Here is a 23,751-nt window from a genome sequence, read left to right as displayed (position 1 = left end):
GCATGCACGCACCCACACAAACAAATTGGTAGCAATGGGATTTGGAACCCATCCCTGTGTTCAGCAACACCAATTAATCAACTCACACTGGACGTTGATCGTCAGACTTCTAGAGTCGGAACTTCCAATCTCATTAATAGCTTTACATTTGTAACTGCCAGAATCTGTTTCTTTTAAACTACCAAACTCGCTTCTGGAGTCTGATTGCCCATTTTTCCAAACTTTGTCATTCTTAAACCACAGATAAGATGACACAGGCGGATTACTGCTGCTAACGATGCATTCCAGAGTGAGTTTGTTTCCCTCTCTGACTGTGGCTCCAGGTTCAGCATTCACTTTAACCTCTTTGGGACGATCTAAAAACAAACAAGATTCAGAATTAAAATCAAACAAAACAAAAATGCTTGAGAAAAGTGATTGACACGATTAAGATCAAATGTTCCGCAATTCAAATTACAGTCCTCAGAATTATAGTTACCTCATGGAGACAATCCATTTCAATCTCATAGAGATTCCCAGAGTCAAGGATGAGTCGGCATTGAAGAATTTTTTTAAAATAATACTTTTTACTCAGCAAAAAAAGGCCTAACCTTGTTCCCCTTTTAGTCTGAGGAATTTTTTTAGTCTTGTGCCTAATTTTGGAATATTGTCTCTCACAGAAGAATGAAATTATTATACAAAGCATCAAAATATCAAGCCATGCAATTTAGGCTTCTCAACAGCCATTTGTTTGGTATAAACAACATACTTAATTTAAATATTGTATTAAACCAGTTTTCCTAGATTCACACAGCAAGCTAGACCTAAACATACATTTTACCATCAGAGCATGTCTCTCTCCTGCCCAAAGTAGAACTGAGATTAAAACCAAACAAACTGGCTTGCTTGTTTTCTGAATGTAGTTCCTAGATCAGGGCTGTCAAATTCACGGCCCGCAGCCCAGATGTGTCATGCAGTGGCCACCCCCAGTTTAGCGAAGGGGGGCAAAAGTCATGATACGTCACATGATGCTGCCTTGATGCCACGAGTTTGATACCCCTGTCCTAGATTGTTACATAATTGGTTGTGATGTGTATGTACACAGCCACTGTATGGAATCTCTAACCCTTTCCCTGAAATTTCTAGAAAACAGAGATAGAAATTTTTAAAGGTCATGATTGTGAAATGTCTTCAGTTTACACATGGAGGTTCTTCTGTGTACCAAAGCAAACAACTTAAATTGTCCAGCCTTCATTATTCATATTAGACAAAGTATTCTTTCCATATGTCACCATTGCCATGGATGTCCTCAGGGTGTGGTCCACAGAGGATGCACTTAAAAATAGACAAATCTTTGATCAATCCAATTGTGTCCACCCTCTTGCCAATTTTGCCATGTCCTAGATATACCCTTGACCCCTGCATCAGTTTTTATCCCATTAAACTAGACACAAGAACAGTTTTTTCCCCAAACGCCATCACTCTAATTGCTATACAAATAATTCCCTCAACACTGTCAAACTAGTTACTAAGTCTGCATTACTATTAATGTTCTCATTGTTCTTGTCGCCCATCTCCTCCCACTTATGACTGTACGACTGTAACCTTGTTGCTGGTATCCTTAAGATTCATATTGACTGTTTCCTAATATGTTTTGATTGCTTATTTCTTCCCTATGACTATCATTAAGTGTTGCACCTTCTTGATTCTTGATTACAGCTCGCCTGTCTGGAACCCATACCACATTTCTGACATCAATACAGTTGAGCGTGTCCAGAGGTATTTTATGAGAAGAGTTCTCCACTCCTCCGTAACCATCAAAATACCAACCTGGAACTCCGTCGCCTTCGACAGGACCTGGGTTTAGCTCATAGAATCATCTATTGTAATGTCCTTCCTGTTAAAGACTACTTCAGTTTCAACTGCAATAATACAAGAGCTACCAATAGATTTTAAACTTAATGTCAACCGCTCCAATTTGGATTGCAGAAAATATGACTTCTGTAACAGAATTATCTGTGCTTGGAATGCATTACCTGACTCTGGGGTCTCTTCTCATAACCCCAAAATCTTTAACCAAAATCTATCCACTGTTGACCTCACCCCATTCCTAAGAGGACTTTAAGGGGCGTGCATAAGAGCACAAACATGCCTACCGTTCCTGTCCTATTGTTTCTTTCCATACATATATATGGAATATATATATGGAATATATATATATATGGAATATATATATGGAATATATATATATATGTATGTGTATATATATATATATATATATATATATATATATATATATATATATATATATATATATATGTTTTCTGAGGTTTTCAGCGGGTGTTTGTATGTAGGTCTTTAGTTATTGGGTTTTCTCCCGTAAAATTGGAAGTGTCTTGGCGACATTTCGAAGTCTCATTCGTCATCTTCAGGCTTCAGCAACGCTTTGCTCCCAGAAGCACGGCTGAAGCCTGAAGATGACGAATGAGACTTCGTCAAACGTCGCCAAGACACTTCCAATTTCTGTGGGAGCAACCAAAGACCTGCAAAGCTGGCTCTCAGAAAACAAATATATATATATATATATATATATATATATATATATATATATATATATATATATATATATATATATATATATATATATATATATATATATATATATATATATATATATATATATATATATATATATATATGTTTTCTGAGGTTTCCTAGATCTGACCAACCACTGCCTATCCAACACATACTTCATCTATAACGGACAAAAATACAAACAAATAGAAAGTGCACCCATGGGATCACCCCTCTCACCTGTCATTGCCAACCTCTACATGGAACACTTTGAAACCCAAGCACTAGAAAAATCTGATCACAAACCCAAACTCTGGCTCAGATACATAGACGATACCTTCATAATCTGGCCACACGGGAAAGAAAAACTTGAAAACTTCCTCACACACCTCAATAGCCTACACCCCAAAATACAGTTCACCATGGAAACAAAAGTTAACAACCAACTTCCCTTCCTAGATGTCTTAGTCTACAAGAAACCCAATGGCTCCCTAGGACACACCATCTACCAGAAGAAAACACACACAAACCGCTATCTGCACGCACTCTCACACCACCACCCAGCACAGATCAACTCCGTAGCCAAGACACTCATCTCTAGAACAAAACGCTTAGCTGACGAACAACACCTAAAAACCGAACTACACACTCTCACAAACGTACTAACATCCAATGGATTCCAGAGAAATAAGATTACCAAACTAATCCAAAAGAACCCCCACTAAAACCCAAGACAGAGAGCAAGAAAATGGCACAGCCCTCCTCCCATATATAAAAGGCACCACAGACAGAATCAGCAAGATCCTCCACAAACATAACATCAAGACAGCATTCTGCACAAACCAAAAAATATCCACCATCCTAAGAAACCCCAAAGACAAAATTGAGTTAGAAAATCAAGGAGTATATGAAATCCCATGCACCGCCTGCCCCACCACATACATTGACAAACCAACAGAAGAATAAGTGCACGATTGAAGAACACAAGAACTCATTCAAAAGAGGAACCAACTTCTTCCCTGGTCCAACACTTTAAAGTCACAGGACACGATATTGACTTTAAAAAGACCAGAACTATCGCCAAAACTGAACACTTTAACAACAGAATAATCAGAGAAGCCATCGAGATAGAAAAACGCCCACACAGCATGAACAAACGAGATGATACCTCCCGCCTACCAGCCATTTGGAAACCTGCCCTTATTGACAAACGAGTCCTTAACACAAGGAATGACACCAGACCCACACTCACGAGGTCCACACAAGATGTCACCACCACACATCCACCCAGAAAGCAGACCCAAACCCACACTGATCAGGAAGCACGACCAAGGACCAGAAGCCAGACCGCAGCTGCAACATTAGCCATTTCAAACCCCTCCAATCCATACATGCAGCAGACTGACACCCACTACGAAGATGTAGCACGACCACGAACACGAAGCCAAACAGCAGCAGTGCAGCTCACCAGCTCAGATCCCCCTGCAACTCAGACTAATTTGAGCACAACCAAGCCCCCATCCAAACAGGACACACCCCCATCCAATCAGAGCACAAAAAAAACCCATCCAATCAGAGCACAGCCAAGCTCCCACCCAATCAGTTCAAACCCCCACTAGCAGTTAAAAAGGAAGAAACAGCTGCAATCACACATTGCTCCCAGAAGCACGAAGCTGAAGCCTGAAGATGACGAATGAGACTTCGTCGAAACGTCGCCAAGACACTTCCAATTTTACGCGGGAGAAAACCCGAATAACCAAAGACCTACATACAAACACCCGCGAAAACCTCAGAAAACAAATATTGCACCTCTACGGGGAGGAAATCCACCATCTGACCAGGACCTATGAAAAACTAGAAGTCCAAAGAGCTTCCATTTTATGTGACCTTGCATTCCTACGAAACTGCCGAGATCAAAATTTAATCCCCACATGCTTCCAATTGAAATTCCACTCCAACTCTGCAGCCGCCAAACGCATCCTAAAAAGAACAGAATTGGCCCTAATCAGAAATGAACTTCACACAAAAAGATTCCTCCTAGATCAAATCAACAAAGATCTCCTCACACTTCACCTCAAACTCAGCAACAAGATCCACCCTGCACTTTGGGACAAATCCAAACAACTCGCCATCTGGAGAGCCGAAACACAGACCACCCTCAAGACGGACACACACACCAACAAACTCCAAAGACTACAAGAACGCCAGAAACAAACCCCTCCACCCTCACAGCCACACATGAAACAAACAGTGCATAACATCTCAGATAGGATCCTCACCAAAGCTGAAACCGATGTCCTTTCCAAAGGATTCAACTTTGCAGTCACTCCCAAATACATCCCCACTGAGACCATTATATGCGGAGTTGAAACCAGCCTGACCAAAATCAACCCCGATGACGCTAACAAAATCAGACTCGAAATCACCAACATCCTCTGCAGCAGCAAGCCACCCAAAAGCAACTTACCCAAAGAGGAACAGACAGCACTACTTAACCTGAAAAAAGACACCAGCATAATAATCCTACCAGCAGACAAGGGGAACGCCACGGTGGTTATGAACACATCTGACTACCAAACCAAATTAACCAACCTACTCCAAGACCCTGCATACAAGCCCCTAAAACAGACCCCACCACCTACCTAGAAAACCACTAGATCCAAAATAAAAGCCTCCCCATCAGCGAAGAAATCCAACAAAGAATCATTCCCAGAGAGAAATCATCCAGATGCCCTAAGCTCTACGGCCTCCCAAGATACACAAAGAAGGAACCCCACTCAGACCCATAGTCAGCTCCATAGGCTCACCTCTACAAAACCTAGCCAAAATTCTCGCCAAACAACTACAGCCCTATGCAGAATCCATCACCTCACACGTAAAAACTCATTCCAGTTCATAGAGATCATAAAGAAACAAAACTTACAGCCCAGCGACCTACTCGTGAGCTTTGATGTCATATCCTCTTCACCCAAGTGCCAATCAAAGAAGCCTTGACAGCTATCCAAAACAAATATAACCCCCAAGCACATCCTAGATCTGACCAACCACTGCCTATCCAACACATACTTCATCTATAACGGACAAAAATACAAACAAATAGAAGGCGCACCCATGGGATCACCCCTCTCACCTGTCATTGCCAACCTCTACATGGAACACTTTGAAACCCAAGCACTAGAAAAATCTGATCACAAACCCAAACTCTGGCTCAGATACGTAGACGACACCTTCATAATCTGGCCACACGGGAAAGAAAAACTTGAAAACTTCCTCACACACCTCAATAGCCTACACCCCAAAATACAGTTCACCATGGAAACAGAAGTTAACAACCAACTTCCCTTCCTAGATGTCTTAGTCTACAAGAAACCCAATGGCTCCCTAGGACACACCATCTACCAGAAGAAAACACACACAAACCGCTATCTGCATGCACTCTCACACCACCACCCAGCACAGATCAACTCCATAGCCAAGACACTCATCTCTAGAACAAAATGCTTAGCTGACGAACAACACCTAAAAACCGAACTACACATTCTCACAAACGTACTAACATCCAATGGATTCCAGAGAAATAAGATTACCAAACTAATCCAAAAAGAACCCCCCACTAAAACCCAAGACAGAGAGCAAGAAAAAGGCACAGCCCTCCTCCCATATATAAAAGGCACCACAGACAGAATCAGCAAGATCCTCCACAAACATAACATCAAGACAGCATTCTGCACAAACCAAAAAATATCCACCATCCTAAGAAACCCCAAAGACAAAATTGAGTTAGAAAATCAAGGAGTATATGAAATCCCATGCACCGCCTGCCCCACCACATACATTGGACAAACCAACAGAAGAATAAGTGCACGATTGAAGAACACAAGAACTCATTCAAAAAGAGGAACTAACTTCTTCCCTGGTCCAACACTTTAAAGTCACAGGACACGATATTGACTTTAAAAAGACCAGAACTATCGCCAAAACTGAACACTTTAACAACAGAATAATCAGAGAAGCCATCGAGATAGAAAAACGCCCACACAGCATGAACAAACGAGATGATACCTCCGCCTACCAGCCATTTGGAAACCTGCCCTTATTGACAAACGTGTCCCTAACACGAGGAATGACACCAGACCCACACTCACGAGGTCCACACAGGATGTCACCACCACACATCCACCCAGAAAGCACACCCAAACCCACACTGATCAGGAAGCACGACCAAGGACCAGAAGCCAGACCGCAGCTGCAACATTAGCCATTTCAAACCCCTCCAATCCATACATGCAGCAGACTGACACCCACTACGAAGATGTAGCACGACCACGAACACAAACAGCAGCAGTGCAGCTCACCAGCTCAGATCCCCCTTCAACTCAGACTAATTTGAGCACAACCAAGCCCCCACCCAAACAGGACACACCCCAGCCAATCAGAGCACAAAAACCCCATCCAATCAGAGCACAGCCAAGCTCCCACCCAATCAGTTCAAACCCCACTAGCAGTTAAAAGGAAGAAACAGCTGCAATCACACATTTCTCCCAGAAGCACGAAGCTGAAGCCTGAAGATGACGGATGAGACTTCGTTGAAACATCGCCAAGACACTTCCAATTTACGGGAGAAAACCCGAATAACCAAAGACCTACATATATATACATATATATATATATATATATATATATATATATATATATATATATATATATATATACACACTATTATTGGTCTAAATTGAGTCAAAACTGCTCCATCTTCAGATTGTCCAGCAATAAGTTGAAGCAAGATGACGAATGAGACTTCGTTGAAACATCGCCAAGACACTTCCAATTTTACACGGGAGAAAACCCGAATAACCAAAGACCTACATATATATATATATATATATATATATATATATATATATATATATATATATATATATATATATATATATATATATATATATATGCTTATACTTCCTTGTTTCTCCACATATATATGTTTATATATTATGTAATCTTTTTGGTGATGCTTGTGTATATTGTTATGACAAAATTAAATAAATAAAATAAAAATAAATGATTCTTGATGAATGTATCTTTTCTTTTATGTACACTCAGAGCATATGCACCAAGTCAAATTCCTTCTGTGTCCAATCACACTTGGACAATAAAGAAGTCTATTCTATTCTTTAAAAAAAAATACACTCACACTTCACCATCACATTTGCAAACGGTTTTGGTATTTCTCTCCATCATGGGTTTTAGCAAGCATGTCAATTGTTTCCCATGGTCCTTCCAAGTGGTCGAGAAACTCTGTTCAGTCTTTACTATTTGGGTTTCAGAGGGCATTTTTTGGGACCACACAAGACGATCTTCTAATCCTTGGATGGACAATTTTATGGGCTCATCAAAGCAATGATAAGGTACTGAACATGCCACTGTATAGTGTCTGTCTTCCTTCATTTCTGGGGACACCGTTTGTATCAGTTCTGAAGGGGTTCCTGTAATCAGATAATTGAAGGAAGAAAATATTTCACACAGACGTTGAATAAAGTTGAATTGCTTTTTAACGAAACCCATTTCATTAAATGAAAATGTATTCATTTAGAAATCTATCACGTTCAAACCAGTATTTTATTATATACTCACAGACTGAACTCTGAAGTGGAGAAAGAGAAGCAAAAAAAACCAAAAAACCCAAAAGCCTTTTACATTTAATGCAGGGGTGAAGTCTACTTACCTTCCTTACCGGTTTGGAAATGCACATGCCACACATGCGCATGTCACATGCGCGCTTGGACCCTCTGTGCATGCGCAAACCCTTCTGCACATGCGCAGAGGTTAAAAAACAGGTTACTTCCTAGTAAAAATGAGGAAGTAACAACATCCGGGTGGGTGGGCGGAGCCTTGCGCTGTCACTGCTCCTGGTTCTCTGAACCACCCGCCACCGTCACTACCGGTTCACCCGAACCAGTGCGAACCGGTAACATTTATCCCCTGGTTTAATGTACATTTAATTTACCCCCTCCCCAGCTACCATATTAAAAATTATAATTCAGAAGCAATATCTAAAGGGATTCTGGATTCTGCATCCAAAGTGTTTTGGGGAAGAACACAGTGGCAATAAGGCTCAGGTTGATCACTCCTTTTTTATATATATATAAAAAGTTTTTTTATTTTGAACACATTAAAACACAAGACAAACATACAACATTTATATACATATCATTGTTTCTTATCAGCTATTCAAAGCGGTCCTTTCTTACTATTTACACATAATTTAATTCTATCTTATTCTACTTTTATATTATCTATCTTCCTTTATTTCAACTACATTTCATCTAGATTTCCTGACAGTTAGAACAATCAATAAGTGGAACAACTTGCCTGCAGAAGTTGTAAATGCTCCAACACTGGAAATTTTTAAGAAAATGTTGGATAACCATTTGTGTGAAATGAAGTAGGGTTTCTTGCCTCGGCAGAGGGTTGGACTAGTAGACCTCCAAGGTCCCTTCCAACTCTGTTATTATGTTATCATAGATTCATCTAAATTTTCTTTATTTCACCTACATACAGATTTTACCCTGTTGTTCAATTTTAGACCTTATAATAATCTGTATTTTCTGATTGGAAAGATGGAAGGGCAAGAAACCGAATATATTATAACTATGTTTCAGTTGAGCAGTCACGGGTAAAGAGGAAGATAAGATTCTGGATAATCTTTCATCCCCATTTGAGAAAAATATGGCCAATCTATTGAATACATCCTTCGGCTGAATTAGGAAAACAGTATTTTAAGTACCATAGATGGAAAGCACCATTTTCTTGTTGCAACCTTTGAAAGTTATGTCTTAAGTAATAGCCTGGAATCATGTGTAGATTGGAAGTTGCAAGTTCAAAGCTTGCTGGGGATAGTTTTGAAAGGAAGGTTTTGTACAGATAGAGAGAAGAAGAAGAAGAGGTGGAGGAGGAGGAGGAGGAGGAGGAGGAGGAGGAGGAGAAGGAGGAGGAGGAGGAGGAGGAGGAGGAGGAGGAGGAGGAGGAGGAGGAGGAGGAGGAGAAGAAGAAGAAGAAGAAGAAGAAGAAGAAGAAGAAGAAGAAGAAGAAGAAGAAGAAGAAGAAGAAGAAAAGAGAGAGAGAAAGAAAGAAAGAAAGAAAGAAAGAGAAAGAGAGAGAGATCTCAGAAAAACTTACCATGAACTATAATATTAACTTTAGATATCCATTTTTGTTGCTCAGGCAATTCTCCAGCTATCCAATGAAGTCTGATCCCATAAATGCCTGTATCATTTTCGCGGAGCTGGGAAATTTTCAAACTGCAGTTTTTTCTTTCTAAATCACCCACAAATTTCACTCGATTACTAAACTCAGAATGGACTTCAGTTGCTGTCTGGTTGCTGTTATATAAGAGCTGTCCACTGAACTTTTTTAGGGTATCGTCAAATGAAGGGTTAAAATACCAAACAAAGGACACCTGGTCGATAGATCGACTTTTATAATCCTTTTTGATGCTGCATGAAATAGTCACACAAGATCCCACCCAAACACTTAGGTTTTGGGGTGGCACAGATAATGGATCACTTAGGGAACCTGAAAAGAGAATCAAATAATGATATTTGGTTAAGATCCATCTCCTTACTTCTCAAAACAAAATGCACTGAGAGAGCAACAGTTAGCCAATGGTGTTTTCTTACTTTCACGGTGAAAACCCTCCACCCCACCCCAGATTTTACTCACGGTTTGGAAGTGGATAAAAAGTGACACTATCATAAAGAAATGCAATGATCAAGGCATAGCTTGGATCCTCCAAGGAGGTCTTTCCATTTCCATCCTTGTCACTGCTCCTTCATCATGAAGTTGAAAAGAGTTTCCAAGAAGCTGTTGATAGGCTCAGAGGGAGTTACATTACAAAGGGGGGGGAATGCAACAATCCCAAAGCACACCAGAATAGAATAGAATAGAATAGAATAGAATAGAATAGAATAGAATAGAATAGAATAGAATAGAATAGAATAGAATAGAATTAGAAATAATAGGAGTAGAGTAGAGTAGAGTAGAGTAGAGTAGAGTAGAGTAGAGTAGAGTAGAACGGAACGGAACGGAACGGAACGGAACGGAACAGAACTGAACTGAACTGAACTGAACAGAACAGACCAGAATAGAATAGGAGAAGGCAGAATAGAATAGAATAGAATAGAATAGAATAGAATAGAATAGAATAGAATAGAATAGAATAGAATAGAATAGAATAGAATAGTGGAGAGAATATAGAATGTAGAGTAGAGTAGAGTAGAGTAGAATAGAATAGAATAGAATAGAATAGAATAGAATAGAATAGAATAGAATAGAATAGAATAGAATAGAATAGAATTAGAATTAGAATTAGAATTAGAATTAGAATTAGAATTAGAAAGAATAGAATAGAATAGAATAGAATAGAATAGAATAGAATAGAATAGAATAGAATAGAATAGAATAGAATTAGAAATAATAGGAGTAGAGTAGAATAGAACAGAACAGAACAGAACAGAACAGAACAGAACAGAAGATAGAATAGACTCCACGTGTGATTGGGCACCCAAGGAATTTGTCTCCAGTTCATAAGCTCTCAATGTACATACAAAGAACAAAATGATTATAATCTATAATCATAGATTATAAGATACAATCATAAATCATAAGATACAACAACAATTGACAAATCATAATATACCAATAGGAGAAGGTAGTAGGAAAAATGAGAGGTGTGAAAGACGAGAAGATGACAAGGATAATTGCAATACAGCCTACTACTACATGGGTAAATACCTTTGAGTGGAAGATAGTGCTGCTTGAAAGAGATATCAAAATCTCTCCCCTCTCATTCTCTGCATAAAACCCAAACTGTTCTGGCTTTCTTTGACCTGTTGATGGAAACCTATCTTCCATTATACAACAGGAGATCAGGCTACTTTAAAAAATGTAGGTCTTCTTACCACCAGCTTCCAACATTAACAGCCTACAGCAACTATCACATTCCTCCTAAAGGTACAGTAGACTCAGCTGTATTTCTGTGTAGATCTTACTTAACCACTGCTGTGTGCAATGACCATTCAAAGTTAGTATTTTGCAACTAATCCTCACATGTATAACCGTTGCAGTATCCCTCGGTCATGTGGTCACCATTGGTGACTGTATTTTAAACACTGTATTTTTCAACCAGGTCACATTTACATCTGTGTTATTTAGTGACCAAGTTGCCAGTCTCAATTGTGGTCACTAAGTGAGACTACCTGTACATAAGCTTTAAAGCAAGGATACACCAAATGCTACAGTTTGACTACACAAAATCTGTCAACAATTAGCTTTTGAATTGGCTTTATGTTATTCACCTGGTCAGTCAATCAATATGATTCTCTATGATCTGTTCAGTTTGATGTTGAAAATTTTATTCTTATAATTGTATAAATATGACTTTACTATTAGTTAAATAGTCATAGGCTTATTGTATTGATTTGTCATATAATAAATGATTATTTTGGGGGGGTTTTGTTAGTTTTTATTTGCTTCTCTTTTTTTAATTTTACTGCTTAATTGCCTTTAAGAATATAGTTTGGTTTGAACAGTGTGAAACATATAAGTTTTATATTTAGGTTTTCTCACTCATAATGTTTAAACCAAACTCGGTAGTAATTCTGATATTTTAAAAAGGGAACTGTAAGCATGAATAAACTCTTGGACTTACTTCAATTAAGATTACAAAATATTGTTTTTTGTTTGATTTGGGGGCTATTTCAGTGGTGGGTTGCCCCCGGTTCAGACCGGTTCGCAAGAACCGGTAGTAAAACCAGCGGGAGGCTCCGCCCACTGACCCAGACATCATCATAGGTGATCTGCGTGTGCGCAGAAGCTTCTGCGCATGTGCAGAACAGCGCATGGAGGCACGAGTGAAGCGAGCGATTGCACATGGGCACGATGTGAACCAGTAGTAAAGGTAAGTAGAACCCATCCCTGGGCTATTAATTTAACTTTTACTATTTTTAGCGGGTTTACTTGCCATCACCACCCACTTAGAAAGGAAGAGCTGAACTTGCTATGACATTAGCCATCACCAATCTCTTTCCACTTATGACTGCATGACTGTAACTTGTTGCTGGCAATCCTTATGATTTATATTGATATATTGACCATCAATTGTGTTGTAAATGTTGTACCTTGATGAACGTATCTTTTCTTTTATGTGCACTGAGAGCATCTGCACCAAGACAAATTCCTTGTGTGTCCAATCACACTTGGCCAATAAAATTCTATTCTAAATTCTAAATTCTAATGTAACAACAAACACATTTTGGGGTTGTTTCGACACTTATGCGCTCTTGAAACCATTAGTGTGGGAGATATTCAAGGGAAGCTACCGTTTACGAAAGCATGTAATATATCAACAATTAGAACAATTAATCAGTGGAACAACTTGCCTGCAGAAGTTGTAAATGCTCCAACACTGGAAATTTTTAAGAAAATGTTGGATAACCATTTGTCTGAAATGGTGTAGGGTTTCCTACCTGGGCAAGGGGTTGGATTAGAAGACCTCCAAGGTCCCATCCAACTCTGTTGTTGTTGTTGTTGTTGTTGTTGTTGTTGTTGTTGTTGTTGTTGTTATTATTATTATTATTATTATTATTATTATTATTATTATTATTATTATTAACATTCTCAAAGAGATTATTTTTACCTACACTCTCTTAGAAAGATTTTGAAAAAAAATTAATTTTCTCTCCATGGTCCAGAAGTTATCTGAACTTCATGACTGTTTATTTAGCTAGCAAAAGAAAAAATATATATATATATATATATATATATATATATATATATATATATATATATATATATATATATATATATATTTATTTTTCCTACCCACAAAGCATCTGAATGCAGCAGATTAAAACAGAAAATCTACACCCACTTTCCTAACTATGGAAGAGGCTGAATTTAAAAGAAGAAGGAGTAGGGATGACATGGTAGCAGTTTTTCTGTGCTCTGATTGGCTGGGGGTGTGTCCTGTGTTGGTGGGGGCTTGGTTGTGCTCAGTCTAATCTGTGCTGCAGGGGGATTTGAGCTGGTGAGCTGCACTGCTACTGTTTGGCTTCGTGTTCGTGGTCGTGCTACATCTTCGTAGTGGGTGTCAGTCTGCTGCATGTATGGATTGGAGGGGTTTGAAGTGGCTAATGTTGCAGCTGCGGTCTGGCTTCTGGTCCTTGGTCGTGCTTCCTGATCAGTGTGGGTTTGGGTGTGCTTTCTGGGTGGATGTGTGGTGGTGACATCCTGTGTGGACCTCGTGAGTGTGGGTCTGGTGTCATTCCTCGTGTTAGGGACACGTTTGTCAATAAGGGCAGGTTTCCAAATGGCTGGTAGGCGGGAGGTATCATCTCGTTTGTTCATGCTGTGTGGGCGTTTTTCTATCTCGATGGCTTCTCTGATTATTCTGTTGTTAAAGTGTTGTTAAAGTGTTGTTAAACTGTTCTGTTGTTAAAGTGTTGTTAAAGACCTATATACAAACACCCGTGAAAACCTCAGAAAACATATATATATATATATATATATATATATATATATATATATATATATATATATATATATATATATTTGTTTTCTGAGGTTTCGCTGAATATGTGAAAGTCTTGTTATTCGAGTCATAAATTGGTCTTGGCGACGCCGACGTCATTCGTCATCTTCAGGCTTTCAAGCTTCTGAGCAATGATTGCAGCTGTTTCTTCCTTTTTAACTGCTAGTGGGGGTTTGAACTGATTGGGTGGGAGCTTGGCTGTGCTCTGGTTGGCTGGGGGTTTTTTGTGGTCTGATTGGCTGGGGGTGTGTCCTGTTTGGGTGGGGCTTGGTTGTGCTCAAATTAGTCTGGTTGCAGATCTGAGTTAGTGAGCTGCACTGCTGCTGTTTGGCTTCGTGTTCGTGGTGTGCACATCTTCGTAGGGTGTCAGTCTGCTGCATGTATGGATTGGAGGGGTTTGAAATGGCTAATGTTGCAGCTGCGGTCTGGCTTCTGGTCCTTGGTCGTGCTTCCTGATCAGTGTGGGTTTGGGTGTGCTTTCTGGGTGGATGTGTGGTGGTGACATCCTGACCCACACTCACGAGGTCCACACAGGATGTCACCACCACACATCCACCCAGAAAGCACACCCAAACCCACACTGATCAGGAAGCACGACCAAGGACCAGAAGCCAGACCGCAGCTGCAACATTAGCCATTTCAAACCCCTCCAATCCATACATGCAGCAGACTGACACCCACTACGAAGATGTAGCACGACCACGAACACGAAGCCAAACAGCAGCAGTGCAGCTCACTAACTCAGATCCCCCTGCAACTCAGACTAATTTGAGCACCACCCAGCCCCCACCCAACCAGGACACACCCCAGCCAATCAGAGCACAAAAACCCCATCCAATCAGAGCACAGCCAAGCTCCCACCCAATCAGTTCAAACCCCCACTAGCAGTTAAAAAGGAAGAAACAGCTGCAATCACACATTGCTCCCAGAAGCACGAAGCTGAAGCCTGAAGATGACGAATGAGACTTCGTCGAAACGTCGCCAAGACACTTCCAATTTTACGCGGGAGAAAACCCGAATAACCAAAGACTTATATATATATATATATATATATATATATATATATATATATATATATATGCTTATACTTCCTTGTTTCTCCTCATATATATGTTTATATATTATGTAATCTTTTTGGTGATGCTTGTGTATATTGTTATGACAAAATTAAATAAATAAAATAAAAAATAAATGATTCTTGATGAATGTATCTTTTCTTTTATGTACACTGAGAGCATATGCACCAAGACAAATTCCTTGTGTGTCCAATCACACTTGGACAATAAAGAAGTCTATTCTATTCTTTAAAAAAAAATACACTCACATTTCACCATCAGATTTGCAAACGGTTTTGGTATTTCTCTCCCATCATGGGTTTTTAGCAAGCATGTCAATTGTTTCCCATGGTCCTTCCAAGTGGTCGAGAAACTCTGTTCAGTCTTTACTATTTGGGTTTCAGAGGGCATTTTTTGGGACCACACAAGACGATCTTCTAATCCTTGGATGGACAATTTTATGGGCTCATCAAAGCAATGATAAGGTACTGAACATGCCACTGTATAGTGTCTGTCTTCCTTCATTTCTGGGGACACCGTTTGTATCAGTTCTGAAGGGGTTCCTGTAATCAGATAATTGAAGGAAGAAAATATTTCACACAGACGTTGAATAAAGTTGAATTGCTTTTTAACGAAACCCATTTCATTAAATGAAAATGTATTCATTTAGAAATCTATCACGTTCAAACCAGTATTTTATTATATACTCACAGACTGAACTCTGAAGTGGAGAAAGAGAAGCAAAAAAAACCAAAAAAACCAAAAGCCTTTTACATTTAATGCAGGGGTGAAGTCTACTTACCTTCCTTACCGGTTTGGAAATGCACATGCCACACATGCGCATGTCACATGCGCGCTTGGACCCTCTGTGCATGCGCAAACCCTTCTGCACATGCGCAGAGGTTAAAAAACAGGTTACTTCCTAGTAAAAATGAGGAAGTAACAACATCCGGTGGGTGGGCGGAGCCTTGCGCTGTCACTGCTCCTGGTTCTCTGAACCACCCGCCACCGTCACTACCGGTTCACCCGAACCAGTGCGAACCGGTAACATTTATCCCCTGGTTTAATGTACATTTAATTTACCCCCTCCCCAGCTACCATATTAAAAATTATAATTCAGAAGCAATATCTAAAGGGATTCTGGATTCTGCATCCAAAGTGTTTTGGGGAAGAACACAGTGGCAATAAGGCTCAGGTTGATCACTCCTTTTTTATATATATATAAAAAGTTTTTTTATTTTGAACACATTAAAACACAAGACAAACATACAACATTTATATACATATCATTGTTTCTTATCAGCTATTCAAAGCGGTCCTTTCTTACTATTTACACATAATTTAATTCTATCTTATTCTACTTTTATATTATCTATCTTCCTTTATTTCAACTACATTTCATCTAGATTTCCTGACAGTTAGAACAATCAATAAGTGGAACAACTTGCCTGCAGAAGTTGTAAATGCTCCAACACTGGAAATTTTTAAGAAAATGTTGGATAGCCATTTGTGTGAAATGAAGTAGGGTTTCTTGCCTCGGCAGAGGGTTGGACTAGAAGACCTCCAAGGTCCCTTCCAACTCTGTTATTATGTTATCATAGATTCATCTAAATTTTCTTTATTTCACCTACATACAGATTTTACCCTGTTGTTCAATTTTCATTATCTTTCCTATTTTCTAACCATTCATACCATCTACACCAGACCTTATAATAATCTGTATTTTCTGATTGGAAAGATGGAAGGGCAAGAAACCGAATATATTATAACTATGTTTCAGTTGAGCAGTCACGGGTAAAGAGGAAGATAAGATTCTGGATAATCTTTCATCCCCATTTGAGAAAAATATGGCCAATCTATTGAATACATCCTTCGGCTGAATTAGGAAAACAGTATTTTAAGTACCATAGATGGAAAGCACCATTTTCTTGTTGCAACCTTTGAAAGTTATGTCTTAAGTAATAGCCTGGAATCATGTGTAGATTGGAAGTTGCAAGTTCAAAGCTTGCTGGGGATAGTTTTGAAAGGAAGGTTTTGTACTGATAGAGAGAAGAAGAAGAAGAGGTGGAGGAGGAGGAGGAGGAGGAGGAGGAGGAGGAGGAGGAGGAGGAGGAGGAGGAGGAGGAGGGGGAGGAGGAGAAGAAGAAGAAGAAGAAGAAGAAGAAGAAGAAGAAGAAGAAGAAGAAGAAGAAGAAGAAGAAGAAGAAGAAAGAGAGAGAGAGAGAGAGAGAGAAGAAGAAGAAGAAGAAGAAGAAAGAAGAAGAAGAAAGAAAGAAAGAAAGAAAGAAAGAGAAAGAGAGAGAGATCTCAGAAAAACTTACCATGAACTGTAATATTAACTTTAGACATCCATTTCTGTTGCTCAGGCAATTCTCCAGCTATCCAATAAAGTCTGATCCCATAAATGCCTGTATCATTTTCGCGGAGCTGGGAAATTTTCAAACTGCAGTTTTTTCTTTCTAAATCACCCACAAATTTCACTCGATTACTAAACTCAGAATGGACTTCAGTTGCTGTCTGGTTGCTGTTATATAAGAGCTGTCCACTGAACTTTTTTAGGGTATCGTCAAATGAAGGGTTAAAATACCAAACAAAGGACACCTGGTTGATAGATCGACTTTCATAACCCTTTTTGATGCTGCATGAAATAGTCACACAAGATCCCACCCAAACACTTAGGCTTTGTGGTGTCACAGATAATGGATCACTTAGGGAACCTGAAAAGAGAATCAAATAATGATATTTGGTTAAGATCCATCTCCTTACTTCTCAAAACAAAATGCACTGAGAGAGCAACAGTTAGTCAGTGGTGTTTTCTTTCTTCCACGGTGAAAACCCTCCACCCCATCCCAGATTTTACTCACGGTTTGGAAGTGGATAAAAAGTGACACTATCATAAAGAAATGCAATGATCAAGGCATAGCTTGGATCCTCCAAGGAGGTCTTTCCATTTCCATCCTTGTCACTGTTCCTTCATCATGAAGTTGAAAAGAGTTTCCAAGAAGCTGTTGATAGGCTCAGAGGGAGTTACATTACAAAGGGGGGGGGATGCAACAATCCCAAAGCACACCAGAATAGAATAGAATAGAATAGAATAGAATAGAATAGAATAGAATAGAATAGAATAGAATAGAATAGAATAGAATTAGAAATAATAGGAGTAGAGTAGAGTAGAGTAGAGTGGAGTGGAGTGGAGTGGAGTGGAGTGGAGTGGAGTGGAGTGGAGTGGAGTGGAACGGAACGGAACGGAACGGAACGGAACTGAACTGAACTGAACAGAACAGAACAGAATAGAATAAGAGAAGGCAGAATAGAATAGAATAGAATAGGAATAGAATAGAATAGAATAGAATAGAATAGTGGAGAGAATATAGAATGTAGAGTAGAGTAGAGTAGAATAGAATAGAATAGAATAGAATAGAATAGAATAGAATAGAATAGAATAGAATAGAATAGAATAGAATAGAATAAAGAATTAGAATTAGAATTAGAATTAGAATTAGAATTAGAATTAGAAAGAATAGAATAGAATAGAATAGAATAGAATAGAATAGAATAGAATAGAATAGAATAGAATAGAATAGAATTAGAAATAATAGGAGTAGAGTAGAGTAGAACAGAACAGAACAGAACAGAACAGAATATAGAATAGACTCCACGTGTGATTGGGCACCCAAGGAATTTGTCTCCAGTTCATAAACTCTCAATGTAAATACAAAGAACAAAATGATTATAATCTATAATCATAGATTATAAGATACAATCATAAATCATAAGATACAACAACAATTGACAAATCATAATATACCAATAGGAGAAGGTAGTAGGAAAAATGAGAGGTGTGAAAGACGAGAAGATGACAAGGATAATTGCAATACAGCCTACTACTACATGGGTAAATACCTTTGAGTGGAAGATAGTGCTGCTTGAAAGAGATATCAAAATCTCTCCCCTCTCATTCTCTGCATAAAACCCAAACTGTTCTCGCTTTCTTTGACCTGTTGATGGAAACCTATCTTCCATTATACAACAGGAGATCAGGCTACTTTAAAAAATGTAGGTCTTCTTACCACCAGCTTCCAGCATTAACAGCCTACAGCAACTATCACATTCCTCCTAAAGGTACAGTAGACTCAGCTGTATTTCTGTGTAGATCTTACTTAACCACTGCTGTGTGCAATGACCATTCAAAGTTAGTATTTTGCAACTAATCCTCACATGTATAACCGTTGCAGTATCCCTCGGTCATGTGGTCACCACTGGCACACTGTATTTTTCAACCAGGTCACATTTACATCTGTGTTATTTAGTGACCAAGTTGCCAGTCTCAATTGTGGTCACTAAGTGAGACTACCTGTACATAAGCTTTAAAGCAAGGATACACCAAATGCTACAGTTTGACTACACAAAATCTGTCAACAATTAGCTTTTGAATTGGCTTTATGTTATTCATCTGGTCAGTCAATCAATATGATTCTCTATGATCTGTTCAGTTTGATGTTGAAAATTTTATTCTTATAATTGTATAAATATGACTTTACTATTAGTTAAATAGTCATAGGCTTATTGTATTGATTTTTCATATAATAAATGATTATTTTGGGGGGTTTTTGTTAGTTTTTATTTGCTTCTCTTTTTTTAATTTTACTACTTAATTGCCTTTTAGAATATAGTTTGGTTTGAACAGTATGAAACATATAAGTTTTATATTTAGGTTTTCTCACTCATAATGTTTAAACCAAACTCGGTAGTAATTCTGATATTTTAAAAAGGGAACTGTAAGCATGAATAAACTCTTGGACTTACTTCAATTAAAATTACAAAATATTGGTTTTTGTTTGATTTGGGGGCTATTTCAGTGGTGGGTTACCCCCGGTTCAGACCGGTTCGCAAGAACCGGTAGTAAAACCAGTGGGAGGCGCCGCCCACTGACCCGGACATCATCATAGGTGATCTGCGTGTGCAAAGAAGCTTCTGCGCATGTGCAGAAGAGCGCATGGAGGCACGAGTGAAGCGAGCGATTGCACATGGGCGCGATGTGAACCAGTAGTAAAGGTAAGTAGAACCCATCCCTGGGCTATTAATTTAACTTTTACTATTTTTAGCGGGTTTACTTGCCATCACCACCCACTTAGAAAGGAAGAGCTGAACTTGCTATGACATTAGCCATCACCAATCTCTTTCCACTTATGACTGCATGACTGTAACTTGTTGCTGGCAATCCTTATGATTTATATTGATATATTGACCATCAATTGTGTTGTAAATGTTGTACCTTGATGAACGTATCTTTTCTTTTATGTACACTGAGAGCATCTGCACCAAGACAAATTCCTTGTGTGTCCAATCACACTTGGCCAATAAAATTCTATTCTAAATTCTAAATTCTAATGTAACAACAAACACATTTTGGGGTTGTTTCGACACTTATGCGCTCTTGAAACCATTAGTGTGGGAGATATTCAAGGGAAGCTACCGTTTACGAAAGCATGTAATATATCAACAATTAGAACAATTAATCAGTGGAACAACTTGCCTGCAGAAGTTGTAAATGCTCCAACACTGGAAATTTTTAAGAAAATGTTGGATAACCATTTGTCTGAAATGGTGTAGGGTTTCCTACCTGGGCAAGGGGTTGGATTAGAAGACCTCCAAGGTCCCATCCAACTCTGTTGTTGTTGTTGTTGTTGTTGTTGTTGTTATTGTTGTTGTTGTTATTATTATTATTATTATTATTATTAACATTCTCAAAGAGATTATTTTTACCTACACTCTCTTAGAAAGATTTTGAAAAAAAATTAATTTTCTCTCCATGGTCCAGAAGTTATCTGAACTTCATGACTGTTTATTTAGCTAGCAAAAGAAAAAAATATATATCAACAATCTAAAACGCTATAATTAAATTATGGTAATATCACAAAATAGTCCTATGGAACAAATTGAATTTATTTTTTTCCTACCCACAAAGCATCTGAATGCAGCAGATTAAAAACAGAAAATCTACACCCACTTTCCTAACTATGGAAGAGGCTGAATTTAAAAGAAGAAGGAGTAGGGATGACATGGTAGCAGTCTTTCACTATTTGAGGGGCTGCCACAAAGAAGAGGGAGTCAAGCTATTCTCCAAAGCACCTGAGGGTAGAACAAGAAGCAACGGGTGGGAACTAATCAAGGAGAGAAGCAACTTAGAACTAAGCAGAAATTTCCTGACAAGGAGAACAATTAATCAGTGGAACGACTTGCCTCCAGTAGTTGTGGGTGCACCAACACTGGAGGATTTTAAGAAGATATTGGACGACCATTTCTCTGAAATATTATAGGGTTTCCTACATGAGCAAGGGGTTGGACTAGAAGATTTCCAAGTTCCCTTCCAACTCTACTATTCTGTTCTTTAAAAAAAAAACCCATTGAAACAAAATCTTTTGCAGAGAATATCTTACAGTGAACTCATAAAGCAGAACTGGAAAGTGAAAGCGGTAAATATACTAAATGTTATGTTACAAGGTAAGAAGCGATAGCTTTATTTCTACCCATCCATTCGGCAATTCGGCAATTCCCCGGAATTTCCGTTCTCAACCTTGAATGATCCCTGTTATTACATCCCTAAAGCCCTAAGGGGCAGAGCAATTTATTTTTGGCAGCCTTCACAAAAAAACTTTCTGCTGTTACAATGTAATGTAATGTAATGTAATGTAATGTAATGTAATAGGGCCTCTGGTGGCTCAGCAGACTAAGTCTGTCTGTTATTAACACAGCTGCTTGCAATTACTGCAGGTTCAAGTCCCACCAGGCCCAAGGTTGACTCAGCCTTCCATCTTTTATAAGGTAGGTAAAATGAGGATCCAGATTGTTAGGGGCAATAAAGTTGACTTTGTATATAATATACAAATGAATGAAGACTATTGCTTAATACAATGTAAGCCCCCCTGAGTCTTAGGAGAAGGGCAGGATATAAATTCAAATAAAAAAAAAAATCAGGTTCCCTTTTCTCCCTTGACAGAACATACTGACCCTCCCCCCTACACACACACACACACACACACACACACACACACACACACACACTTTTTCTACACACATTTACAAGAGTTACCTGAAAGGAAGAACAGCCATAAGAAACACCTCATTATGAGTTTAAGCCTAGGGGAAAAGAGCAGAGTTCAGGTTGTAGGTACCACTAACTGATACGAAAGGTCATTAATAAAGTTGACAACATCGGATTTTTTTTAAAAAAAAATGGGTGTTTGTGGGAAATATGCCAATTAGGAATGATTTTTCACTCCGTGAGTGATTCTGTTGCAGTTTAATTTCCAATTTCTTAGCTGTTTCTTTTTTGGGAGCTATTTCCTAGCCGTCTCCTCAATCAAAAGTGATATTTGTGTCTATCAGTCGATTTTTTTTTTCATGCCACTAAAAGTTAGAAAATAAAACAGGCAAGCCCACCCACCGATCATTACTTGCCTTGTAGATCATACTGGATCTTGCAGGATTGAGGTTCTGGAAGGTTGACTGACTTGCTCCTGAAGAATCCGCTCCTCGTTGTCTCAGTAAGTCAGTTTGAGAAGAGATCACAGCAATCCCTTCTCTGCAATGGTCAAAAAAGCTTATGTCTCCGAGCTCCACACACATCTGTCACTGTTACTTCCTTCTTGCCACCCTCGAGTTACACAAGATCTGCGTGCATCCGCTAAGGTCAAGCTTGATTTCATCTTGGTAGCTCCAGCAGTTTAAGAGTGCTTACTTTCTCTGTTTAGTGGTTGCCAGAAATTTAAAAGATGGGCACGGAACAAGATTCTTCATTGAGTAAACCTACGAGAGATGGGGACAGCTAAGGATATCTGGCTGTCCCCATCGGCTGTGTTGTGTCTGCACCCCCCAAGCTGGGCCCCCTGCCAGAAAGTGACTTGGAAAGTGAGGGGGAAGGGCCATCAGGACTTACCTCTGGAGCACCAGCTTCCCTGGCTCAGCTCCAGGAGCCAGAGGCAGGCCAGGTGGAGGAGATAACGAGGCCTCTGTCCCCTGACTCTTCCCTCCCCCACAGGCCATGCCTCCAGACCTGGCTGATGGCAATCAGGCTTGGCTGGACCCTAGGTTTCGTAGGCAGGAGAGGCGGGAACAACAGAAGCAGGGGTGGGGCAGGCCTAGGAAGTGCTGAGTCATGGAGCCACACCCCACAGGATATAAAAGCAGCAAGGGCTGCTATACCTCTTCATAGCAAGCAAATCAACTGCTTAACTAGAGCTGAAGTACTGTTTGTTCCTGGTTGACTCATCAAGAGAGATAACAGAGACACTTGGCAGACGCTCGCTAGTTTGCTGCCAGAGCTGATAGTGCCGGCTAATTAAGTCATCGTTCGGACTGAGGCAAGGGGGACAGAACACCCTGCCACATGAAATGATGAGTTCTCCTTGGCTAGAAGTCTTCAAAAAGAAGCTGGAAAGGCCAGCTCTCTGAGATGCTTGACCATTGACAGAGTGCTAGTTTCAATGACCTTCAAATGACCTTCAATTTTAGGATTCTATTACATTTACCAAAAAAAAATTAAATCCGATCGCT

At 39.3% G+C, this 23,751-nt stretch overlaps 1 protein-coding gene across 3 annotated transcripts in view; it reads right to left on the bottom strand.

Annotated features, from left to right (window-relative positions):
• The window catches only part of LOC131204794 (B-cell receptor CD22-like), a 40,234-nt gene extending 17,409 nt beyond the window's left edge, over positions 1-22,825 (bottom strand). For all 3 annotated transcript variants that reach the window (XM_058196371.1, XM_058196373.1, XM_058196372.1), the window contains exons 1-5: positions 22,657-22,825; positions 22,289-22,335; positions 17,517-17,912; positions 15,465-15,758; positions 87-356 (exon numbers count right to left, since the gene is read on the bottom strand). In XM_058196371.1, the coding sequence (XP_058052354.1) occupies positions 87-356; positions 15,465-15,758; positions 17,517-17,912; positions 22,289-22,322 (994 nt within the window). In that variant the 5' untranslated portion in view covers positions 22,323-22,335; positions 22,657-22,825. The remainder of the gene's footprint in view (positions 1-86; positions 357-15,464; positions 15,759-17,516; positions 17,913-22,288; positions 22,336-22,656) is intronic.
• Between the last annotated feature and the right edge of the window lie 926 nt (positions 22,826-23,751).

Source organism: Ahaetulla prasina, chromosome 10 (assembly GCF_028640845.1).
Source record: "Ahaetulla prasina isolate Xishuangbanna chromosome 10, ASM2864084v1, whole genome shotgun sequence".
In the NCBI taxonomy this organism is placed as follows: domain Eukaryota; kingdom Metazoa; phylum Chordata; class Lepidosauria; order Squamata; family Colubridae; genus Ahaetulla; species Ahaetulla prasina.
Note: the sequence above shows the minus strand (reverse complement) of the source record. Positions and strands in the feature narration are given on the sequence as shown.